Genomic DNA, 20989 nt, shown 5'->3' on the forward strand with positions numbered 1-20989 from the left:
GATACAAACTGACGGCGGCGACAATGCACATGGAACAAAACCCTTTCTCGTCTTCCAACCCTCTGTCCGCCTCTCTTTCCTTCCTCCACCCCACGTCCTTCCTCCTCTTAAACACACAAAGTCTGGCCGTTTCAGACAGTGGGATTTCACAGTTTGCTTTTCGGATGCGCTTATCAAACAAATGCGGGGGGGGGGGAGAGAGGCGAGAAGGTGGCACTTCTGATCCCAAAGACTATTGAAATAAATAAATAAATAAAACCAAAGGAAAATAAATATACTGTATTGGGTGAGGCGAAGGAAGGAGACGGGCAGGCCCCAAGCTAGTCGTAAATGCGATCCCGGAGGGAGATAGTCCGAAGCTACCCAACCCTTCACCCAGGGAGCGCCCCTCAGCAATTTCTTCCCCCAGGATCAAAAGGCGACAAGATCAGGGAGAGATAGACAGTTCTGCGGGTGAAGCGTAGTCCTGGAGGCAAGAGGCAGAGAGACCCCTCGAATCCAGAAGCCCATCTATCAAGCCTGTTCCTCTATTCTATTCTATTCTATTCTATTCTATTCTATTCTATTCTATTCTATTCTATTCTTTTCAAAAGTGATCAAAACCGTAACTGCGGGGGTGGATTATAGCAAATGTCAGCCGAGGCGTCATGAAAGCTTCGATTGCTATCTAAGCTACGAACGCCGCTTTCTATCGCTCGCCTGTAGCGCAACAGAGGCGCGCAGACACGACCCGTCCTTCTCCCCGTTTCAGACGAACCCTGACTACGGCTCCGACAGGATGAACGCGTTTAAAGCGTCTCTCTCTCTCTCTCCAACCCCCCCCCCTTTTTTTTAAAAAAAGCTCATCCTCGGTGTTCGCGCCCCATCCCATCTTAAAGGGACACCCGCCTTGGGTTTCAACTGGAAACAAGAGGCAAAATTTAAAAGAAGCAAGCCAAAATACTCACGGTGGGCAGAGAGTAACACGTGTGTATGTGTGCACGCGTGTATGTTCCTGCTTCGACAATCCCATCCGGCGGGGGGCGGGGGCGGGCGGAGAGGAGCTCGCTCGCGCGCCCGCACGTGTACCTGGGGGTGGGGTGGGGGTTAGGGACCCATGAGGGCGAGCGGGCATCCAAACCACTCAAACCTTTATAGGCAGTGGGAAAGAAAGGAGATCGGAACGTTTGTGGTGGTTGTTGGTGGTAATAGGGGGGCGGGAGACGGTGTTTGAGCTTAGGCACGCGGGAGTGGGACGAGGGGGGGGGGCTGAGAGAGAATCAGCTCACCCTTCCTCTCCTCCTTCTCCCACACCCACTTGAACCTCCTAGATCTCAAACCCAGCCTAGGCGCGGATCCCAGTGGAAGAGAAAGGAGGCGATGAAATGGAAAGCCTCGCCGAGAAAAGTTGATGATAAGTCCAAATTGAAAATGTCCCAAAGCTTGGTCAAGCCAGAGAGAGAGAGAGAGAGAGAGAGAGAGAGAGAGATTTCCCCACCCCCACCCCTCTTGGTTTTCTGGCTGCGGCGCTGTGGGCCAACTCGCCTCTCCGAAGCCCCCTAGAGGCCAGACGCGTATACACACTCTCGCCTTTCCCTGTCGCTCGCTCGCTTTCTCCCAATGGCTGCTCTCAGCTCTCTCTCTCTCTCTCTCTCTCTCTCTCTCCTCCTTCCTTCCCTCCGTCCCTCCCTCCCTCCCTCGCTCGCTCCCCACCCCCCGTTCCCGCCCGCCCGCCCGCCCGCCTCTGATCATGTTGACATATTCGCACGGCACGGAGCGGTGGGGATGCTTTGCTGCAGCGTTACAATTTCCGACACCTTCTTTTTATAACTCGCCTCGGTCCCCCTCCGCTCGACCTGTCAAAACCACGCCTATGGAGCCACACAATTGGTCCGAAAGCGTCAAAGAGCCAATCAAGTATGCGGCAGCTGCCCTGCGACGCCGCACAACACAGCCATTCCATCCCGGCGCAGCCGAGCGCGCTGGCTCAGACACACACGCACTCACACCGGGGATTCTTGGAGCCCAGCGCCGCTTTCGCTCGCTCGCTCTCTCCCTGCGCGGCTCCTTCTCTCGCACTCGCTCGCTCTCCCACTCGCTCTCAACACCCCCCCTCCTCTCTCTCTCACACACACATACATACCCGTCTCTCTCTCTCTTCTCTCTGTCTGCTCTTCCTTGCAGGAACTTGCAGGGGTTGGGAGGGCGTAGAAGAGCGATCAAGGCTCCCCAGTTTTGCAAATCGCTATCGTTAAAGCTTTTTTAAAAAATATTTTAAAAAAAATTGAAAGAGGACAGGGGGAAAGAAGGGAGGAGAGATCCGAGGAGGAACTACGGAGACGGGCGGCGGAGATTTTTTTTCTTTTCTGGAATCCAAACTTTGGCAACGGCGAGCCGCGTGGGGGGAGGGGAAAACGGAAGCTGCACTCTCTCTCTCTCTCTCTCTCTCTCTCTCTCTCTCTCTCTCTCTCTCTCCAACTTTTAGCGCTACGAGGAGCCTGATTAGAAACAAGAGGCTCCCCCCCCTTCACAATTTCTCTTCTCTTCTCCTCTCCCTCTCATTCACGCACACAAACACAGACACTCCACCTTTACAGAATCTTTCGGCGGGGCGTTGAATATAAGGAGGGGGGAAGCATAAGAAAGAGCGGAAGGAAAAAAAAACCTTCCGATCTCAACGTTTGCAAGAGACCCACCAGAGAAAGAAGGTGACTTCTTCTTTTTCCAGGCGTTCCTTTTCCCTGCACCACCGAACCCTCCTTTCCTCCGTCGCCTTCCCCAGAAGTAGCGGCGAAATCTGGCCGAAGTCCTTGCTGCTGCTGCTTTCTCCACCGCCACCCCTTCCTCTTTCGAAACCGACCATTCTTAACATTATAATTCAATCCTTGTGAAAAAGCGATCGCTGAGGAGGAGGAGGAAGAGGAGGAGGAGGAGAAGGAGCTTCCGAGCAAAGACACCCTGGCGGGTTCCGGGTGACAAGATGCCTCCTGCTTTCGACTCGGGCGCTGGGACTCTCTGGTGACTCGCCTATGTCACTCTCCGGCACCCCCCGCCCTGGTCGCTCGCCTCCTCTTCGGACGGCCCTTTCGCCTTCCTCTCTCTCTCCTCCTCCTCTTCCTCCCTTTCCCTCCTTCTCTCCTTCTTCTGGGAATCGTGGCCCGACGATGAGCTCGTAAGGGCCGCGCGCTCCAGGATCCAGGACTGCGTCCGGGCAGGCCGCTGGGAGCGAGGCAAGCTGTTGGATGAATCTCTCCATGAGAGAGCCCGTGATTCCTGGGACCAGCATGGCTTACCACCCCTTCCTACCTCACCGGGCGCCGGACTTCGCCATGAGCGCCGTCTTGGGTCACCAACCGCCTTTCTTCCCGGCTCTGGCGTTGCCCCCCAACGGGGCCGCCGCCCTCTCTCTGCCGGGGGCTCTGGCCAAGCCCATCATGGATCAGTTAGTCGGGGCGACGGAATCCGGGATGCCTTTCTCGTCTCTGGGACACCAAGCCGCGGCTCACCTGAGGCCTTTGAAAACCTTGGAGCCGGAGGAAGAGGTGGAGGACGACCCCAAAGTCCACCTGGAAGCCAAGGAACTCTGGGATCAGTTCCACAAGCGGGGCACCGAGATGGTAATCACCAAGTCAGGAAGGTAAGGGAGATTTGCTCCTGGGTTATGGGGGGGGGGGTTTCTTCTCCGTCTCGCCTCCCCCACCTCCGCACACACCCGCCAACCCATTTCTCTCAAGCTGATTTCCAAGCAAACCAATAGTTTCCACTTGCAAACAAGAAAATAAAAAGCTTAATATGGAATTAGGAAAATATCCAGAAAGCGACAGCTGACCGTGTGTGCTTGCAAAAGCCTTCACCCAACCTCTGAAGGACAATGGGAATACTGTGTGTGTACAATCTATGCCATGTATATAGCGATAGATAGATAGAATACAGATAGATAGATACATACATAGATAGATACATAGACAGACAGATATCTGCATCCAGGAACCGTGCACACACACGCAACACTTTATCTGTGCACACGAAAGAGAGAACTGACCGCAGTGTTCGTGGGATATGTGCAATCATATAAAACTGGGCAGAATTTTGCACCTGGAATCTTTTAATAAAAAATGCAATAGCTCCCTTCGTGGCTTTGTTATGTCTGTAATTTCCTGCACTTTTTGCTGGGGAGCCAGACCCGTTGGAACGAATGGGGCTTACTTCCAGGCAAAAACATACCCAGACGTAAAAGCAGGCTTTATCCTGCTCAGACTTTCTTTAGCAGTTAAGTCTTTCCACGCTCGAAGCAGATCCAGCCTAGTTACTTCCAAGCAAATCTATTCGGGGGTGGAACTCTTCGACTGGAATTTTAAAAGCACATTTGAACCCTCACCCCCGAAAATAACATTGCTCTTCTGTAAATGTGGATATTTTGAACTCAGGATTTCAACTGCTAGGGAAATCCAGGTGTAGGGCCCGAAATTTGTGGAGCAAGTGAAAATATTCTAGCACTGGACTTGGTAATAAAACAGAGCGTTTGGAATGAAGGGCTTCCTTACCCCGTAAAAAAGTTTGTAAGCTGTACTTAAAACTTATTTAAGAGCTATATGGCAGATTATGTATTTTCCCTAAACGTTCGCTCACAAATTACGAATAGTCGTAATTTCTATAGAAACAATTGCCATTATTTCATTCCAACGCAGAAAGTGAAAATATAACCCTGATGCAGATTCCTCAGGTTCACATTTACGATGCCAGGTTCATTTTAAACTGCTTTTAAAAAAAAAATAATCAAGTCCCCAAGACGGCTGAAAAAAAGTAAGGAGACTTTGGATCTGTGGCCAAAGTTTTCCCCCCAAGAAGGCTTATCTACTGTTTGCTTTCTTATTTGGGCAGCTACTTTGTAAGGAGGCTTTGCAGACTTCGACAACTCGCTGCAACAAAATCACACGTCTTTGCAATTTGGAAATCAACTTAAGGATTTGGGGAAGGGGTGGCAACCATCTTCCAAGCTCTCCAACATCGTTGGCCTTGGACTATTGTTGCACGCTAAATACTACGGATCTGCGTCTCCCTCCATGCCCAAACCAAAGGAGATTATTTTGCGATTTATTTTTTTAAAAAAGAATTAAAATGGAATATTCACAAAGGATTCCTATTATCATTTTATTTTGCACAATAGCAACCAGTCGAGAGAATCTGAGAGTATAGTTCCTTGCTAAGGTTGGGGGTGGGTGGGGATACTTTTGCACAAGAATATGCGGCTGAGTGATACGCTAAGACGATTCTCTCTTTTAAAAAAATATATATTTATATATTTTACTATAAGTAAAATCTTCGCCTTCTTTGTTTTGTGCTCTGTCTGTCTCTGTCTCTAGGAGAATGTTTCCACCCTTTAAAGTGAGGTGTACTGGCTTGGATAAGAAGGCCAAATATATTTTGTTGATGGACATAGTGGCGGCTGACGATTGTAGATATAAATTCCACAATTCCCGGTGGATGGTGGCCGGGAAAGCCGACCCTGAAATGCCAAAGAGAATGTATATCCATCCAGATAGCCCGGCGACCGGAGAACAGTGGATGTCTAAAGTCGTGACTTTCCACAAACTTAAACTGACTAATAACATTTCGGACAAACACGGATTTGTGAGTGATTTTTAATTTCTTCCCCCCTGTAACGTAACCTCCTGGTTCTTTAAACGCCGCCGCCGCTCACAAACACCACGCGTTTAAAACAAAGCAAAACATATATTTGCAAGGTTGAGAGATCAGCTTAGATCGACCCTCGGTCACGCTGCAGGGATTGGTGGGTGGGAAACCTATTCGCTAAAAAAGCTTTGCAGAGGCCCAAAGAGACTGACGTTTGATTTCGATCCCTTCCAGATTTCTAAAGGAAGGGAGGGGGGCGAGAAATGACTTCATATTTGGGCACTATGGTCGATCTGCTTATAATAATATCATAATTGGTTTCTGTGTGCATGTGTTTCAGGGAGGGAAAACGGGGAGGCATCGCAGGATGGTTCCCTTTCCAGTGTTATAAATCTAATTAGGAAACTTCCGGGGCAAAAAAAAAAATCCTGCACTCTTGCTCCGATTCAGCTCTAAATGGGCAGGATCCGAACTCTAGTTAAATCGCAGGGAGGGAGAGTAGGGGGGGAAAGCAGCTTAACTCCAGCAAATCTGGGGTTTGTTTTATAACTTTTCTAGGGCAAAACTGATTTAAGAGGCAGCCAGTTGCAGAATTGGGGGTGGAGGGTGGGACACACAGGGTGCAGATAAAAAATAGGGAGGTGGAGGAGAGACGAGGAAGAAGGGATGACAGGAAATAAATACACCTCCCCACCACCAAAAAAAAAAAAAAAAAAAAACCACCCCAAACCACTCAAATTAAAATAAATTCCTTGGGGTTCCAGCCGGATTTTATCCCTCTCCTAACCGACTTAGACCCATGTTTAAGCTCGGGTCGCTTTACAGTATTATTATTATTTCCTTTCCTCCATTCACATCCCTGTCTGTGTACAGATAGGAAAGTGAACTTTCGGGCAAGGCAGCTCCTCCAGCGAAGTGCAGAAAATGAGGTCATTCCTTCTGGCGAGGTTTTCTTGGGAAGGAAAAAGGAAGAAACGGGGAGATCCTCGTTTCAGCTTGGCTGGCCTTGGCTGATCTTCCTGAAAAGCCTCAGCTCTCTCTCTCTCCCCCCCCCCACCCTTGGCCCGCTTGGAGCTCGCTCAGAAAACCACTCCGCTCCCTCGCGCTTCCTTTACATCTCCTCGCCAGTCAACTAATGACCTGGGCTTAGCTCTCTCTCCTACTGGGTTGGAATTATTACAATTATTATGATTGGTAGTATTATTTTAAAGCAAAATATTTCCAAGCAACGGTGGTTCTAGATGTGTAGAAGAAGGGAGGGAAGAAAGAAAGAAAGAGGGCGGCTAGGATTTGGAGGCCTAAATTCAGGCTTTGCTGATGTTCCTCCTTTCGTTTTGACTGAGTCTGGATGTTCCTGCTTGTCTGTCTGTCTCTGACCCGCCCCCCCCCCCCGTCTTCCGCACCCGCAGACCATATTGAACTCCATGCACAAGTACCAGCCTCGGTTCCACATCGTCCGGGCCAATGATATTCTGAAACTGCCTTACAGCACCTTCCGCACTTACGTTTTCCCCGAGACAGAATTCATTGCGGTGACTGCGTATCAGAACGATAAGGTAAGAAATAGTCGCTGTGGAATGCATTTAAGGGAATGAGGTGGAGCGGTGGGTAGGGGGTGGCGAGAGAGATGGGTGATCTTGAGCCTCTGATCGTGATCTGATTTGGCATTAAAAAAATTGGGCCTTGTCTCCTAGCGCCCCCCCCCCAATTTATCACTTCGGCCACTTCAGAAAGAAAGTTAAAAGAAGGAATTAAAATTGTTCTAATTTTCGATATTCGGTGTATCCAGAGAAACCTAGTAAGAGGTGGTGGAAAGGAAAATAGATGTGTTTGTAGTGTGAGAGAAAGAGAGAGCGCTTTAAAAAGATATCCGACTTTCTCTTTCGGTGTGCAAATGTGATTTTCGAGGAAACAGAACCCTAATCAGAGCATACATTAGTTTACTTAAAAATACAACAACGACAGGGGCAACCAGGCCCCCAAATGTAGGTCTGGTTCATATTATCCACCCCCCCCCCACTTTATACTGCAGTGTTTTTATTAATAGTTTTGGAGTAGGGTTGGTTTTTTTAAGGGGCAGGGGAAAGAAATATGCTTTTAGCACCTAGCAGCGTTTAATAAGAAGGACATGGCCCATTCTGATCTGAGGATGCGGTGGGGATAGAGGTGTAGTTGTTAAAGATACCCTATCCTCAATTATCACCAGGACTCCTGTTTGCGGGAGGCCGCCTTGCCCACCAAAGTGGTCTAACTGGGAACTTGGCGCGGTCTAAATTTATGGTAATGAATTCAAGGCGAAGGACCCGGGAGACTTCGACTAGCCTGCCTTAGATTCATTTCATTTTTATTTTTCCCCCTCGCTGTAAATTAGTACTTTTGGTATTTGGATTCCCAAACTCGAGTGCGGTGGTTTATGGAGCTTTGGCAGCGCTGCAAGATGGAAACCCCAGTGTGTACTTTGAAAGTGTGTGTGTGTGTGCGCGCGCGCTTAATTCTCCTGGCAGAGCTCCTTGGACAGTTTAGCTCTCCTGAAATCAATGTGGCTCGTGCCTGAACTCAGGATCGCGGTGGAAGTTGGCAGGATATGGTGTTGGACGAAAGCGTGTGCTTTGGAGATGGGAGGGAGAGGGATCTGATGCCGTGTTTCTGCTCCTGTTGGGAAATCGAGGCTTGGCTTGAGGAGGCCCCACGAAGAAGTCAAACGTGCTAGGGACTAGCCGCTTAACAGAGCTTTTGTTTGATACGATCGCCGAGATGTGTTGGGGAGGGAGAGACAAAGGAGGCTCGCTCTCCTCTGGGGCGAGCGGATCTCGCTTGACTGAATTAGCCCCGTGCTCGGCCCGCGGAAGCCTTTCTCGTCCCCATCCGAGCGAAAAGCCCCTTGTCCGACTGCCCTGCAATGGCGTGTGAAAGCGGTGTTGTAATGGAGCCAAAGGCCCCCGCTTTCCTGGCGTTATCTCGAGCGATCTCTCGCAAGAGGTCAGAGAACCCGCATTCCAGCGATCACCTAGGCGGCCCCCGTCGCCTTCATTAAGCACTTTCTGAGCAATTGGAAAGTAATGGATTGACTCCCTGACATGGGTCCCTTTCTTGCGTTTTGCTCCTGTTTTTTAATAGCTAGGGGAACAGATCCCAGGGCCTGGCCAAAGGAGTCAGGGGAGGTGTGTGTGAAATCTCTCTGTCTGTTTGTGTTTGTGTGTGTGTGTGTGTGTGTGTGAGAGAGAGAGAGAGAGAGAGAGAGAGAGAGAGAGAGAGAAAGAAAGAAAGAAAGAAAGAAAGAAAGAGACAGGAGGGACAGTGAGATTCATATTACACACGTAATATTTTATATTATGTTATTATATAGCATATAATATTGTATACATATGACATGCACTGTGGCTGTATTTAACCCCTCTCGCTCCCCCATCTCAAAAGGTCTTTGCACTTCTGTAGAAAATTGATAAGGCGAAGGAATCCTATGCATGTTTAATCCTTAGCATGTCCCACTGTGCTCAGTGGGTATCCCTTCAAACTAAGGGTGCAGAGAATTGTAGCCTAAACTTAGAAAGGGGAGAGTGTGAGATCAAAACTTTGGGCTCATCTTCCCACCCAAAGGGACAGCCCAGTACCTCCTGCTTTAAAAGAGGTGGCAGCAAGGATTTCAAAAATAAGGCAGGTGCCGAACTTTGTGCACTCAGTGATTTCTTTGAAAGCCGAAAGCGCTGGACATGGGCCGGATCCTTGAAGAGAGAAAAAGGCATTACAGTCTTGAAAAGGAAAGGAAAAAGCAACAACGTGCAGATGTTGTTGATTTCCTCCCACCCATCCTTTTAAGAGTTTGCAGAAGTGAGGGGGGAGCAACATGCCTGTAATATGTTTGCATAGTATTTATTCAGAGCTCGGCCCCCCTCCTCAAACTCCAGCACTGCGTGCACGCACACACACATGCACACACACACAAGCACGTGGCCCGTGGACGGTAATTACATAAAGTATTTTATTATAGCAAGCGGGTGACCACCATTCCTTTGCGGTTTAATTATGGCAGGTAAAGAGTTGAAACTGAAACATAACTTTAATGGATAGCCAGGGCGGCACGTTCCACTCATTCCTCCACCAGGGTTCCCCCCTCAACACACACACACTAAGGCTGAGGCAACCAGCCACTGCAATTGGACTGGCAGAGGTGCATGAAACGGTCTTTCATGCTGCCTTGTAGGGGGGGATAGCCCTAGGATCCTGGGCTCTTGGCTGTAACAATGTCACAAGGTTCAGTTTGTGGGTCTTCTGCTAAGGGTGTTGCTTGGGGCTTTTGGAAATAAACTTTGAGGCATAGTTTGGGATGAAAGCTGTTGAGGCCCCCTGCATTATTCCCCTTGCTTTGAGTAAGGGCATGCACAGGTGAAATACCCCACCTGGGTTGGACTATGAAATTAGAGGTCCAACTGGCTGGAAAATAACCTTTATTTTCTGTGCTTGGATCACACCCTTCCTCCATTCAGGGTTTCACCACCTCAGAAAGCTGCCTTATTTATAGAGTCAGACCGTTGCTCTAACCACCTCAGTGTTGCCTACACTGACTGGCAGCTGCTCTCCAGGGTTTCTGGCAGGGAGTCCCGGGGATTGAACCTGGGACCTTCTGCACGCAAAGCAGTTGTTCTCCCACTGAACTAAGGCATTTCGCTTTGATCCTTGCGTGAAGTAAATTGCACTGAGCGCTGGTTACTTACTAACCGAGTTTTCTCCTGGTTTCCAGAGTCAAATATTTAGGACCAGGATCTTTCCCTGAACCTTTTCCAGAGCCCCAACCATTACACCATGCCCCCCTGAAAATCTGGGTCCACTTCGAGATTCCGTTCTTACGCATTATTTCATTTCATTTCTTTTTTTTCTCCTTTCTTTTTTTATGTAAAAATAGATAACTCAGTTAAAGATCGACAACAACCCATTTGCCAAAGGCTTTCGAGACACAGGGAATGGGAGGCGAGAGAAAAGGTAAGGGGGGCTGTCGCAGTAGAGTGTGGGGTGTCTGTCCAACTTGCTATTAGCGTATTCAGTCTGGTTTTGAAATGCTCCTATTGTAGGGTCTGTTCAAGGATCTTTAAAACACACAAACTCTCATTGGGATGAGTGTTGGTGGAGGGAGGGAGGGTTCCTAGCCTTAGTGGAATCTTTTTTTAGAAAGTGATATTTGTAAACGCCCAAAGGTGTGTTCACTGCCACCCAAGGGAGACGTACACAGCTTAGGACACGTGTTTGCCATTGTCGAAATGTGGAACACAAGAGGCTGTGGAGACGGAGTGGCTGGCAGTAGTTTACCCAAAGCCATATTCTAATGAGACGTTGCACTAACCTGATCCTGCATGCATTTAAATTGAAGTAAGCCTTGAGTTCCTTCCAAGGGGTGTTTTAACAGCAGGTAGTGTCAGTGAAGAGGAAAACAAGCATCTCTTAGCCTTTCTTAGAGTCAGAGGAGCTTTCCTGTGTGTGTTATCTTTGCACAATACACATTCAGGGCAGGGTAAGTGGGTGTGGATATTTGTTTTGGAAGGCAGTCTTCAAAGGCAAATATTTCTATGTTTTGAGCAATGATTAAAAAAAATTCAAGTAAAAAAATAATAATTCCCCTAAAATCTGCAATGACCCAGCCTGTATTTAAGACCTCCTTATTTAAAATTCCTGCTTTCAATTTTAAAACCAATTGCTTCATTTCAACTTGAAAGGTGCCCAGTATTTAATTTTGATTTTACAGATACTCATACATTTAGGGAGCAGGAAGAGAGCTGGCTCCTGCAAGCATTATTCATAATTCCTCTTTTCAAAATAAAAATAAACTGAACAATAACTTCCTAGTAGCCATTAAAAAGCCAGATATCCCAAGAATAGTCCAGCAACTTGGAACAGCTGATCGCTGCTGGACTACGGTTGCCCAAAACTCACCCAACCCAGCTCAACTCTTCATTTAGTCACAGATTTGCTCTGCCTCCACCCCGCAAGAACCCATTTTCCACTCTTCCCAAACTCTGGGGAGATCAGCTGCCCCCTATCAGATGTTTAGTTTCTCTAAGCATTTGTGGATTTCTGAGATTTCATCTAGACATGAAGAAGAATATTAATATCATATGGAGGTTGTCCTTGCCATGCTCTGATGGCAACTCATTCAAGTTCTTCCCTTCAAAGTTCTACCTAAACACTTCCCCTTGGAAAAGGAATGGACTTCCTTCCAAAAGAACTGTCTTTGGCTTCCAGAATCCCAGCTCCAAACCCGAAACTTGAAATTCTCTTACTCCTAGAGAAACCCGCCTTCTTTCCACTGAACTGATGCCAAAGGCCCTTTGATCTTCAGAAAGGCCTGTTGACCTTTGGGGGCATCGTCTGAAGTAAATAACACTGCGGTCCGCAAAGCCCCTTTCTTAAAACAGGCTGACTTGCCTAGAAACCCTTTGCGACTCTAGTGCCAGGTCAGTAGGCTGGGCAAGCTTGGCTTCGATGTTAAGCATATCCGCAGGGATCGCAACCATATTTATTTATTTTATTTTAAAAATCCTGTTTGATTCCATTGGACGTCTTTCCTCGTCCATTGGTCTGAATGGGGCACCAGCTGGGTTTTTTTTTCTTTTGTAAACAGTCTTTTGCGGTGCCAGCTGATTTGATTTAGAGAGTTATTATGGTCTGGAGCGAGTGGTATGTGTTCGAGAGTTTCCTCCCTTCTCCAGCGACTTTTAAACCAACCAACTTTTCTCCAGGAAGCAACTGACCCTCCAGTCCATGCGAGTCTATGATGAGAGGCAGAAGAAAGAAAATGGGACGTCAGACGAGTCCTCAAGTGAGCAGACAGCTTTCAAATGCTTTGCCCAGTCAACCTCCCCTGCAGTATCGACTGTGGGCACATCTAATCTCAAAGGTGAGGTAGCTCCCTACTTGCCTTTGCCCCTCCCCCCCACTCCCTGTGCACCCCCCCATTTTCCCTACCCCCTCCTTTCTATTTCTGGGTTATTACCATTTCCGGGGGGGGGGGGTTGGTGGGGGGAGGCAGCATTTGAAGGGAGTTTGGCTGAAGATCAGCCTCCGGTTGGAAAGAGGGGGAAAAAGTTTCGAAAAATAAAATAAACCCAATTTTGAAACTGCTCCAGACATTTTTAAATAGGAGGGGGGAAAACACTTTTCTCCTTTCCGCCCTGTATCTATATTTCTTCTGTGGTTTGTACAGAGTCAGCCAACACTGACTAAAGCTTCGGAGCAAAGGCAGACCACGGGGCAAAAGTTCAAAACTGCAACCAGTCCATTCATAACCGTATTGGAATTTCTGAATAAGGGCGGGGGGTGGGGGGGTGGAACCCTGCAACCAATCCATTCATGCACATATTGGAATTTCTTATTAAGCTGGAGGGGAAACCTCCTGCAACCAATCCATTCAAAACCATACTGGGATTTTGCAACAAGGGAAAAGTCAGACAAAAAAATCTCCATTAAAAAAATCAACAAATTTCCTATGCTTTTGAGGACAATGCTTCGTCGGACTCATTTCATCAGACTCAGTGTGCTGTAGTGGTTAGAGCACTAGATTGGAATCTGGGATACCAAGGCACTCCTATACCCCCCCCCCCCAGCCAGGAAGCTTGCTGCGTGACCATGGACCAGTCACTTTCTCTCAGCCTAGCCTACCTCACAGGGTTGTCGTGCGTCACCTTGAGCTGCCTGGAGAAAATGTGGGAAATTAATGTCATAAAGTGTACATGCATTTCACAAGTCTTTAAGATGCCACAAGGCTCTTTGAAGCTTTGGGTTCAAGATGCTAATATAGCTAGCTCCCTAAAAGATTTTACGAAGAAGCTCACTTTGGCAGGAGGGAGGCACAGCCTGGGTCAAATTATCTCTCCTGTTCTCCCTTCATTCCACAAACCTATGGGCTGTAATGGGAGTTAAGCGGCTTCCAAGGAATCCTACATTTGCATGCGTACATAAAAGTCTTCAAGTTACTTTAGGCGGCTCATCTTATCCCCACTTTGGTGGAAGGAATCCCCATTGAATTCAATTGGGTGTCCTGAGTCGTGTTCCAGTGGTCTTCTCAAGCAAGCGTGCATAGGATTGCAGCCTTTAAAATGCATACTTTTGAAAGCCCTGGACTTTGCCATGCTCCTGTCAGATGGAATGCACCCTTTTTTTTTTAACCCCCTCATTTGTTACCAAAAATTTTTCTTGAACTTTGGATCTCTCAGGGGCCAGCCCTGTGAAAGCAGAAAACAAATGGCAGGGGATTTCAAGCTCATGTAAGCAGGCCCTGTGTCTGAGGCAAGAGAGAAGCCAGACCCTAAACGTTTAACTTTCCCTTGCGTTGGGAAGGAGGCGAGATGTTCCAACAGAGCACAGAAGAGGGGAATAAAAACCTGGGAGAAATAAAAGCTGGGGAATTAATATGATCCTCCTCCTGCCCCCAAGCCTCTCCTCTCCTCTCTCCCTCACCCACGTCAGTTGGACGTTTATTGTGGAAACAAGGAGATAAAGTGAGCCTGGATACCAGACGGGAGGGGGAATAGGCTTACTTGCGTGTATCAACCTAACATTTGGGAAGCTCAGCTCCAAACAAGTCTGTTTGAATTCGTCTAGTAGTCCTTCAGTCCTTCCTTCAGAGGCGGTAAACATGATGGAACGCTTCACCAAGGGGTGGGGAAGGAAGAAGGAATTCCACCGAATAAAAAAATGTTTAGGTTAGGGGAACAGGCAAGGCTAGAACCGTGATAGGCTACTTTTCTACCTGCAGAGATCCCCCCCCGTAAGATGGTGGACTGAACTGAAGTCAACTGGTGATAGCTCAGCTAAAGTCTTTAGGAATAAATATAAGATTTAGAGGGGTGGAGGGTGTATATTCCAGGTCATACAGAAGGCTGGCAGGGTAAGTGTGCTTGTGTGTATGTATTTGTGTACACACGCGCGCGCGCTTGGAATTAGTATTTTATTTGCATTGAGTTGTGCCTCCAAAAGGAGAGGGGTTCAGCTCCAAGAGGTGCGCCCTGGACCTCCCAGGAGAAGGGGCAGGCTCCATCGTATTTGCTCTCCGACTGACCCTCTCCCTTCTTTCCGGCCCCCAGATCTGTGTCCCAGCGAGGGGGAAAGCGACACGGAAAGCAAAGACGACCCCTCGGAGGCCAACGACTCCTCCGGGAAGATCTCCACCACCACGGCTGCCATTGCCACCAACAGCAGCTCCTCGGGCTCCGGAGGAGGAGGAGGAAGTGGAGACCCACGGGAGAAGAGCAGCCCCTCCAAAGTGACCCTCTTCCCCCCGGACTCGGCAGGCGGCAGAGGCAGCCGGGAGAGCGCCCCCAAGGCTCCCGCAGACTCAGCTCGGCACAGCCCGGCCACCATCTCCTCCAGCACCCGGGGCCTCGGCGGGGAGGAGGTGAAAAGCCCCTCGAGGGAGGACTGCAGGGGCCTGGCCAAGGAGCCCTTCGCCCCGCTGACGGTCCAGACGGACAGCGCTGCCCACCTCGCCCACCAGGGCCACTTGTCCAACCTGGCGTTCTCCCATGGCCTGGCCGGGGGGCAGCAGTTCTTCAACCCGCTGAGCAACGGGCACCCTCTGCTCCTCCATCCCAGCCAGTTCGCCATGGGCGGCGCCTTCTCCAGCATGGCCGGGATGGGCCCCCTGCTGGCTACAGTCTCCGGGGCCTCGGCAGGAGTTACCGGGCTGGACAATACGGTGATGGCCACGGCGGCGGCTCAGGGATTATCCGGAGCGTCAGCGGCGGCTGCAGCGGCGGCGGCGGCTTTACCTTTTCATCTGCAACAGCACGTCCTGGCCTCGCAGGTAAATTATTGCGGTGGATATGTAGAATTTTATTTTATTTTTCGCCCGGGTGTGAGTTCTCCCCTCACTAAGGCAGAAGCTATTTGGGAATCTATTGAGGCAGATCATTACCCGCCCCCATTCTTTATCTTGTCCATTGGAGCCAAGTCCTAGGGGCCGAGGAGTCTTCACCCCCCCCCAATAAAATATTTGAGGGGGCCTCCCGAAAGTTGATAGGCATTGCCATTCAAATGGTGTCCGTGCGTGGCGTCATGTGATCTATTATGCGGGGCAGGGCTTACTTGCCCCCCATGCGCGTAGCCAGGATTTATTTATTTTTTTGGGGGGGGTTATGTTCGGTGGTAGAACCAAATTATCAGCGACACAATTGGTCAGTTAGTTAAGTTTTTTTTTATTTACTTACTTGATTGGGGGGGCAACTGCCCCCCTTCAGCCCATGGCTACTCCTATGCCCCCCCCCCGTATTTTATTCAAGTTGGCACCCCTGCCTTGTTCCAACAACAATCCTCTAATGGATTTCAGGCGAAGGGTCGTAGCTGGGCGGTAGAGCATCGGGTTTGCATGCGCAAGACTTTAGGTTCCATTCCTGCATCTCCGGGTAGCGCTGCCTGAACTCTTGAAAAGGCGCTACCAGTTAGGGTTGGCAGTCCTGATGTAGGTGCCCCAATGGTCTAACTAAGGAGGCCTGCATTTCTCAGTGGCAGAGCGTCTGCAGAAAGTCCCGGGTTCAATTCCTAGTTTGTGAAGGTAGGGCCAGGAAGTATACCCCGCCCGAAGCTCTGGAGAGCAGCTGCCAGTCCGTGTAGACAATAGGGAGCTAGATGTACTAAGGGTCTGACTCCCTGTGTTCCATTTCTCCTGCGATGGTGGTCCTAAGGAGTGAGCTAGAGGAAGATTATTGTGTGTGCCTGTTTTAGCAGACTCTTCTGTGACATGTTTAAAAGAGCTCAGATGGATTCTTTATTCGCAGAAGAGAGAAAAGTATGCAAGCATGCCCTGTCACTCTCACCTTCCCACTCACTGCTAAAACCATATAGACCTCACCGGAGCCATTTCAGATCAGACTTTTTAAAGCTTCGGCTTTCAAATTCTGTGCGTGTGCCCGCGTTCCTGGAGTTTCTTTTTCAGGGTATTATTATTATTATTTCCCTCTTTTAAAATAACCTCTAAGGAACTCCGGACAGCCTAGGTGGGTTATTCTATTCCATCCTCACAACAACCCTGTGAGGAAGGAGACAGAGGGAGAGAGTTGCAAGCTCAGCCCGTGAATATTATGACCGAGAGAGGGGATTTGAGTGCAACTCTACTCTGGCAAAGGCCGGTATCAGAGGGAAAGCGAGGTGCTTCGTTTACTGACTATATTTAAAGGGTTTTTTGTTTAATTTCAACACTCTCACGTGCACGCAAACGCCCTAGCTCTCTCCCCAACACAAACGCGCGCTCTTTCATACACACTTAAACTGAAGCTCAACAGGCGTTCGTCAGGATGAGGGAAAGGGCATACAGTATAGGAAATCGACGACAGAACATCCATCTATACATGGGTTCTCTGGAGCTCTTGAATAGGACAGGTTCGCTCGCTCCGACCACATTTTACAAGCTAAAGAGTTTTTGACTGGTTTGAAAGCGATGCCAACATTTCCTTTCCCAAAAGGCGTTTTGTCCGAGAGAGAGGGAGGGAGGGAGAGCGCAGAGGCTTTTCTATCACACTCTCTCTCCCCCCCCCCCCCGCCGTCTCTTTCCTCTCGAGGTGTTGACTCCCGCGGTTGGAATGGCAGCTGAGGGTGCTCAGCACCTTGAGAAGACAGGTGATTGAAAAGGGATATTTTAAATAAATGGAGCTCCAGCTTGGCTCGGGGCCCTCGCGCTTCGAACTGCTGGTCCCGGCGCCAGGGAATGAAACGGCGCTTGGCTGAGAACCGCGTCTCGGAGGCTCTCCGGGGCTGGTTACTGCGTTTTCCCACGTGCATGGCGGCGTGGGGGGGAGGGAGGGGACACACAAACACACACACACCCCTTGGTTCCTAACAGAACCTCGCTTTCCGTCTTCGCCTAGGTTGGCATTTGTTATGTGTTTGGGCGCATGTGTTTCCTTGCCTGTTTTCTTGCGCCAACGTGTATATACCTTTAACTGTGCCAATTACTGACCCGGCCGCTGCTTCTCTTGCAGGGCTTGGCTATGTCCCCCTTCGGAAGCCTTTTCCCTTACCCGTACACCTACATGGCAGCCGCGGCCGCCGCCTCGACAGCAGCCACCAGCTCCGTCCACCGCCACCCGTTCCTCAGCGCGGTGCGCCCTCGCCTGCGCTACAGCCCTTACTCCATCCCGGTGCCCTTACCGGACAGCAGCAGCCTTCTCACAACAGCCCTGCCCTCCATGGTCAGCGGGGCGGAAGGCAAAGCGGGCGCCTTGGCATCCAGCCCGGCCTCGGGAGCCTTGGACTCCGGCTCCGAGCTGAACAGCCGCTCTTCCACCCTCTCCTCCGGCTCGGCCGTCTCGCTGTCGCCCAAGGTTGACAAGGAAGCCACCAGCGAGCTGCAGAACATCCAGCGTCTAGTGAGTGGCTTGGAATCTAAAGGCGACAGAGCCCGGAGTGGGTCGCCCTAGAGGTGGGGAGAGGAGGAAGGTCCCCTCGCAGAAAAACCTCTCCATCCCCCCACAGTCTCTGGGCTAGGGACCCCTCTTTTCCCTTCCCTCCCCCATTTCTCTGGCCGCCTGCTAGAACTCGCCACTGCCGCTCCCACCTCTGGGTGGAACTGACCAGGCAAAGTTTTGTCCTGGAGGTTGCAGGGGGCGGGCGGGGAGCGACGAGCCGGGAGGCCGCTAACCGGACAGAGGGGGGAGAGAGGTCGCTCTTGGAAGCTGCTATTGTGAACCAGACTGTGGTGTCCACTGGAGGGGCGGTGGTGCGCATGTGGGGTCAGCGGATCCTAGGGAGAGGTGACCCCCCATGGCCTCCCTCCCTTGTTTGTTTCTACCCCTGTCGACACACAACAAACGAAGATGAAAGGAGAAGACACCGAGGAGTGATCCCCGGTGTGTGTCCCGCCCCCTTGCTCCCCTTCAAACGGAGAAATGACTTTTTGCATATCAGTTCAAGCCTGACCACGGCCCATGTCAATCTTTGTTAAAAGAGGGGCGTGTCCCTTTAATACTCGAGTGACGTCTGTCAGCCTCTGTAAGGCTCTGTTTGCATGTTCCATTCTAAGCCTCATTATTTTGGAGTTTTTTTTAATTAAAAAAAATTGCTTGCTTAAGTTCCAAGGGACTTTTTTTTTTAATCCTCCCCCTCCCCCACGTTTATTCTCCACTTCTTCCCTTAGGAACAATTTAAAATGTAGCTGGAAAGATGAGAATTTTTTTAAAGGGCCGTAATTTCCTTGAAGCGGTTCCCCACTCCCTCTCCCCCCCCTTTACTGTATATGCAATAACAAGGTTTATAAACATAATAAGGAAGAAAAAAGAAAGGAAGAAAGAAGTGGACACTATGGATAAAGTATTTATGTAATTGATGGATAACTTGTAAATAAGTGGCATATGAGTACTCGAAATTAAAAAAATAATTTATTGATATTGTACATATGTCTGTAAATAAGGCCTGACGCTGTCTTCTTTTATCGTTTTCTTTTTCTCTCCAGTTGCTTTCATTTAAAATAAAATAAAATAAAATCCCTTGAAGAGAATTTAAAACGTATTAAGATAGCAGGAATCCCTCAGCGAAATATAGTGTTTACAATTGTCATATTTTATTTGGATTCATTATGTCACCGGGGACATAATTTTGGTTGTTTTGCAAATGGCAAAAATAAAATAAATTTTAGGGCTGGATCCACCGGGAGAGGGAGGGAAAGGAAATATTGTACAGTATTGGGACTGCTGGGCTCTCTCTCCCTTCTAAAACTGGAAGCGCCGTCTGTAGAAATGGTTGAATAAGTACGTTAATTAGTCACTAAAGCACTTCTGAGGCGGGTTCGTAAAAAGAGATAGCGGGAGGGCTGGAATTGTTGCCCAATTTAAAAAGCAAATATCTCGATCGATTCCTCCCTCTCTTCCTCAGTACGAGATCTATTCCAACGAGTTTTTATTTTTCTCGTGCTAAATGCTGCCTTTGCTTGGAAGGAGTCCACATTGCCATGCTATGGCTACAAAGTCTGGTTCTAAGAACTAGGCAAACGAATATATATAGAAAAGTTCTTAAGGATTTCCTCCCCAGTAATTCCCCCCTCCCTTCTATAAGGAAACAAAAGCCTCTTAAAATCACTAGAATATCAATTTTTGTTGTTGTTGAAATCCTTAGGCCTCCGGTTATATGCCTGGGGAGTCTTTGGTTTGGTTTATAAATAACTCAGCGATTTCTTTCAGGGCATTTCTTGACACAGAATGGCAAAAGTCCGAGAATGGAAGCTCTGTAGGATTCCCACCCCCCCCCCTTTACTGAGGAAATTATATATATGAATAAATTCCCGAGCAGAGTGTCTTTCTCGCTTCCAAAAAAAAAAAAAAAAAAGTTTGAAGGACAGCTTTTAAAATTAATAATAATTTGAAAGGTGAATTACTTCTGAATTAAGATTATAAATACTCTTACTTGAGAGGCGCAAGTTTTCTTCAAAAGAACCTGACGTCCAGCCTAGTCCTATATTCCGATCGTAGGGCTGCAATCCTATTCTTACATACTTGCCCGGGAGAAAGTCCCATTGAGTTCAATGGGCCTTATTTCAGAGTAGACCCGTATGTGCGGCTGAACCTTGGAAACTGCAGAGGATGATATGAGTCTCTTCATCCCCGCGCTGGAAAATAAATATAGTTGGGACTGAAAAGTCAAGTGCCTCTTCTTGTTTAATTGTTTGGTCTAAAAGTCTTGTAGAATAAATAGAGAAGAGCTGGGGTGTGTGAGAGAAAGGGAGAAACACCGTTAAAATGGAAACAGTAAGTTTATCAAAATAAATAAATAAATGGGAGTCTAGGAGGGAAGGGCGGAGAATCAACAAAACTTCAAACTTTTCCCCGGGTATCCAAATCGCGCCTGTATTTATGATTTGGGGCAATGTTTATAGAACGCCAAGGAGCCGCCAATGGAAGCAGCGAAGTCGTGGTTCAGTCGCTGATTCAGTTCTAAGCGACCCTCGCGAAGCCTTTGAAGGTCAGCTTGTGAATGGACAGGCAGATAAGACCGCTCAAGACCGCCGCTCTGTGAGCTCGCCAGCCCCTCAGCAGCCCGCCTTGATAAATTGTTGTTTTTAAGACGAGCCCGGAGAGACTCTCCACGCCGTCGCCCGTGCGTTTCAACGTGAGCCAGCTGTAAATATTATAAAAGTTCACTTCCACTCTCTATCCTGTTTCGTCGCGTCCACTCCCCCATCCTTTCCCCAGCCCTCTCGGAATTGTGTCACTTGGAGATAAACACCAGCCCGGTTGGTGAAAGTTGAATATATACAGAAGGATCTCCATTAACGGCCCCCTCGCTCTCAGCCCCACCGCCCCCCAGTCTCCGAATGGGTGTGTTTCCTCCCCAAATCTTTTATAGCACTTGATTTTTTTTGGCTCTGGAGTTTTAAAGAGTGGATTGTGTGTGGCGAGGTATTGAT

At 48.9% G+C, this 20989-nt stretch overlaps 1 protein-coding gene across 1 annotated transcript; it reads left to right on the forward strand.

Moving 5' to 3' along the window:
* Positions 1-1786: 1786 nt before the first annotated feature.
* Positions 1787-18982, forward strand: TBX3 (T-box transcription factor 3). The gene is made up of 7 exons (XM_080986280.1): positions 1787-3616; positions 5343-5610; positions 7023-7169; positions 10514-10590; positions 12342-12499; positions 14685-15403; positions 17574-18982. Exons 1-7 carry the CDS (start codon positions 3222-3224, stop codon positions 18009-18011), a joined length of 2202 nt encoding a protein of 733 aa, XP_080842406.1. The 5' UTR covers positions 1787-3221; the 3' UTR covers positions 18012-18982.
* The last annotated feature ends 2007 nt before the right edge of the window (positions 18983-20989 follow it).

The sequence above is a fragment of the Podarcis pityusensis genome, assembly GCF_964106645.2.
Source record: "Podarcis pityusensis genome assembly, chromosome: 16".
NCBI lineage: Eukaryota > Metazoa > Chordata > Lepidosauria > Squamata > Lacertidae > Podarcis > Podarcis pityusensis.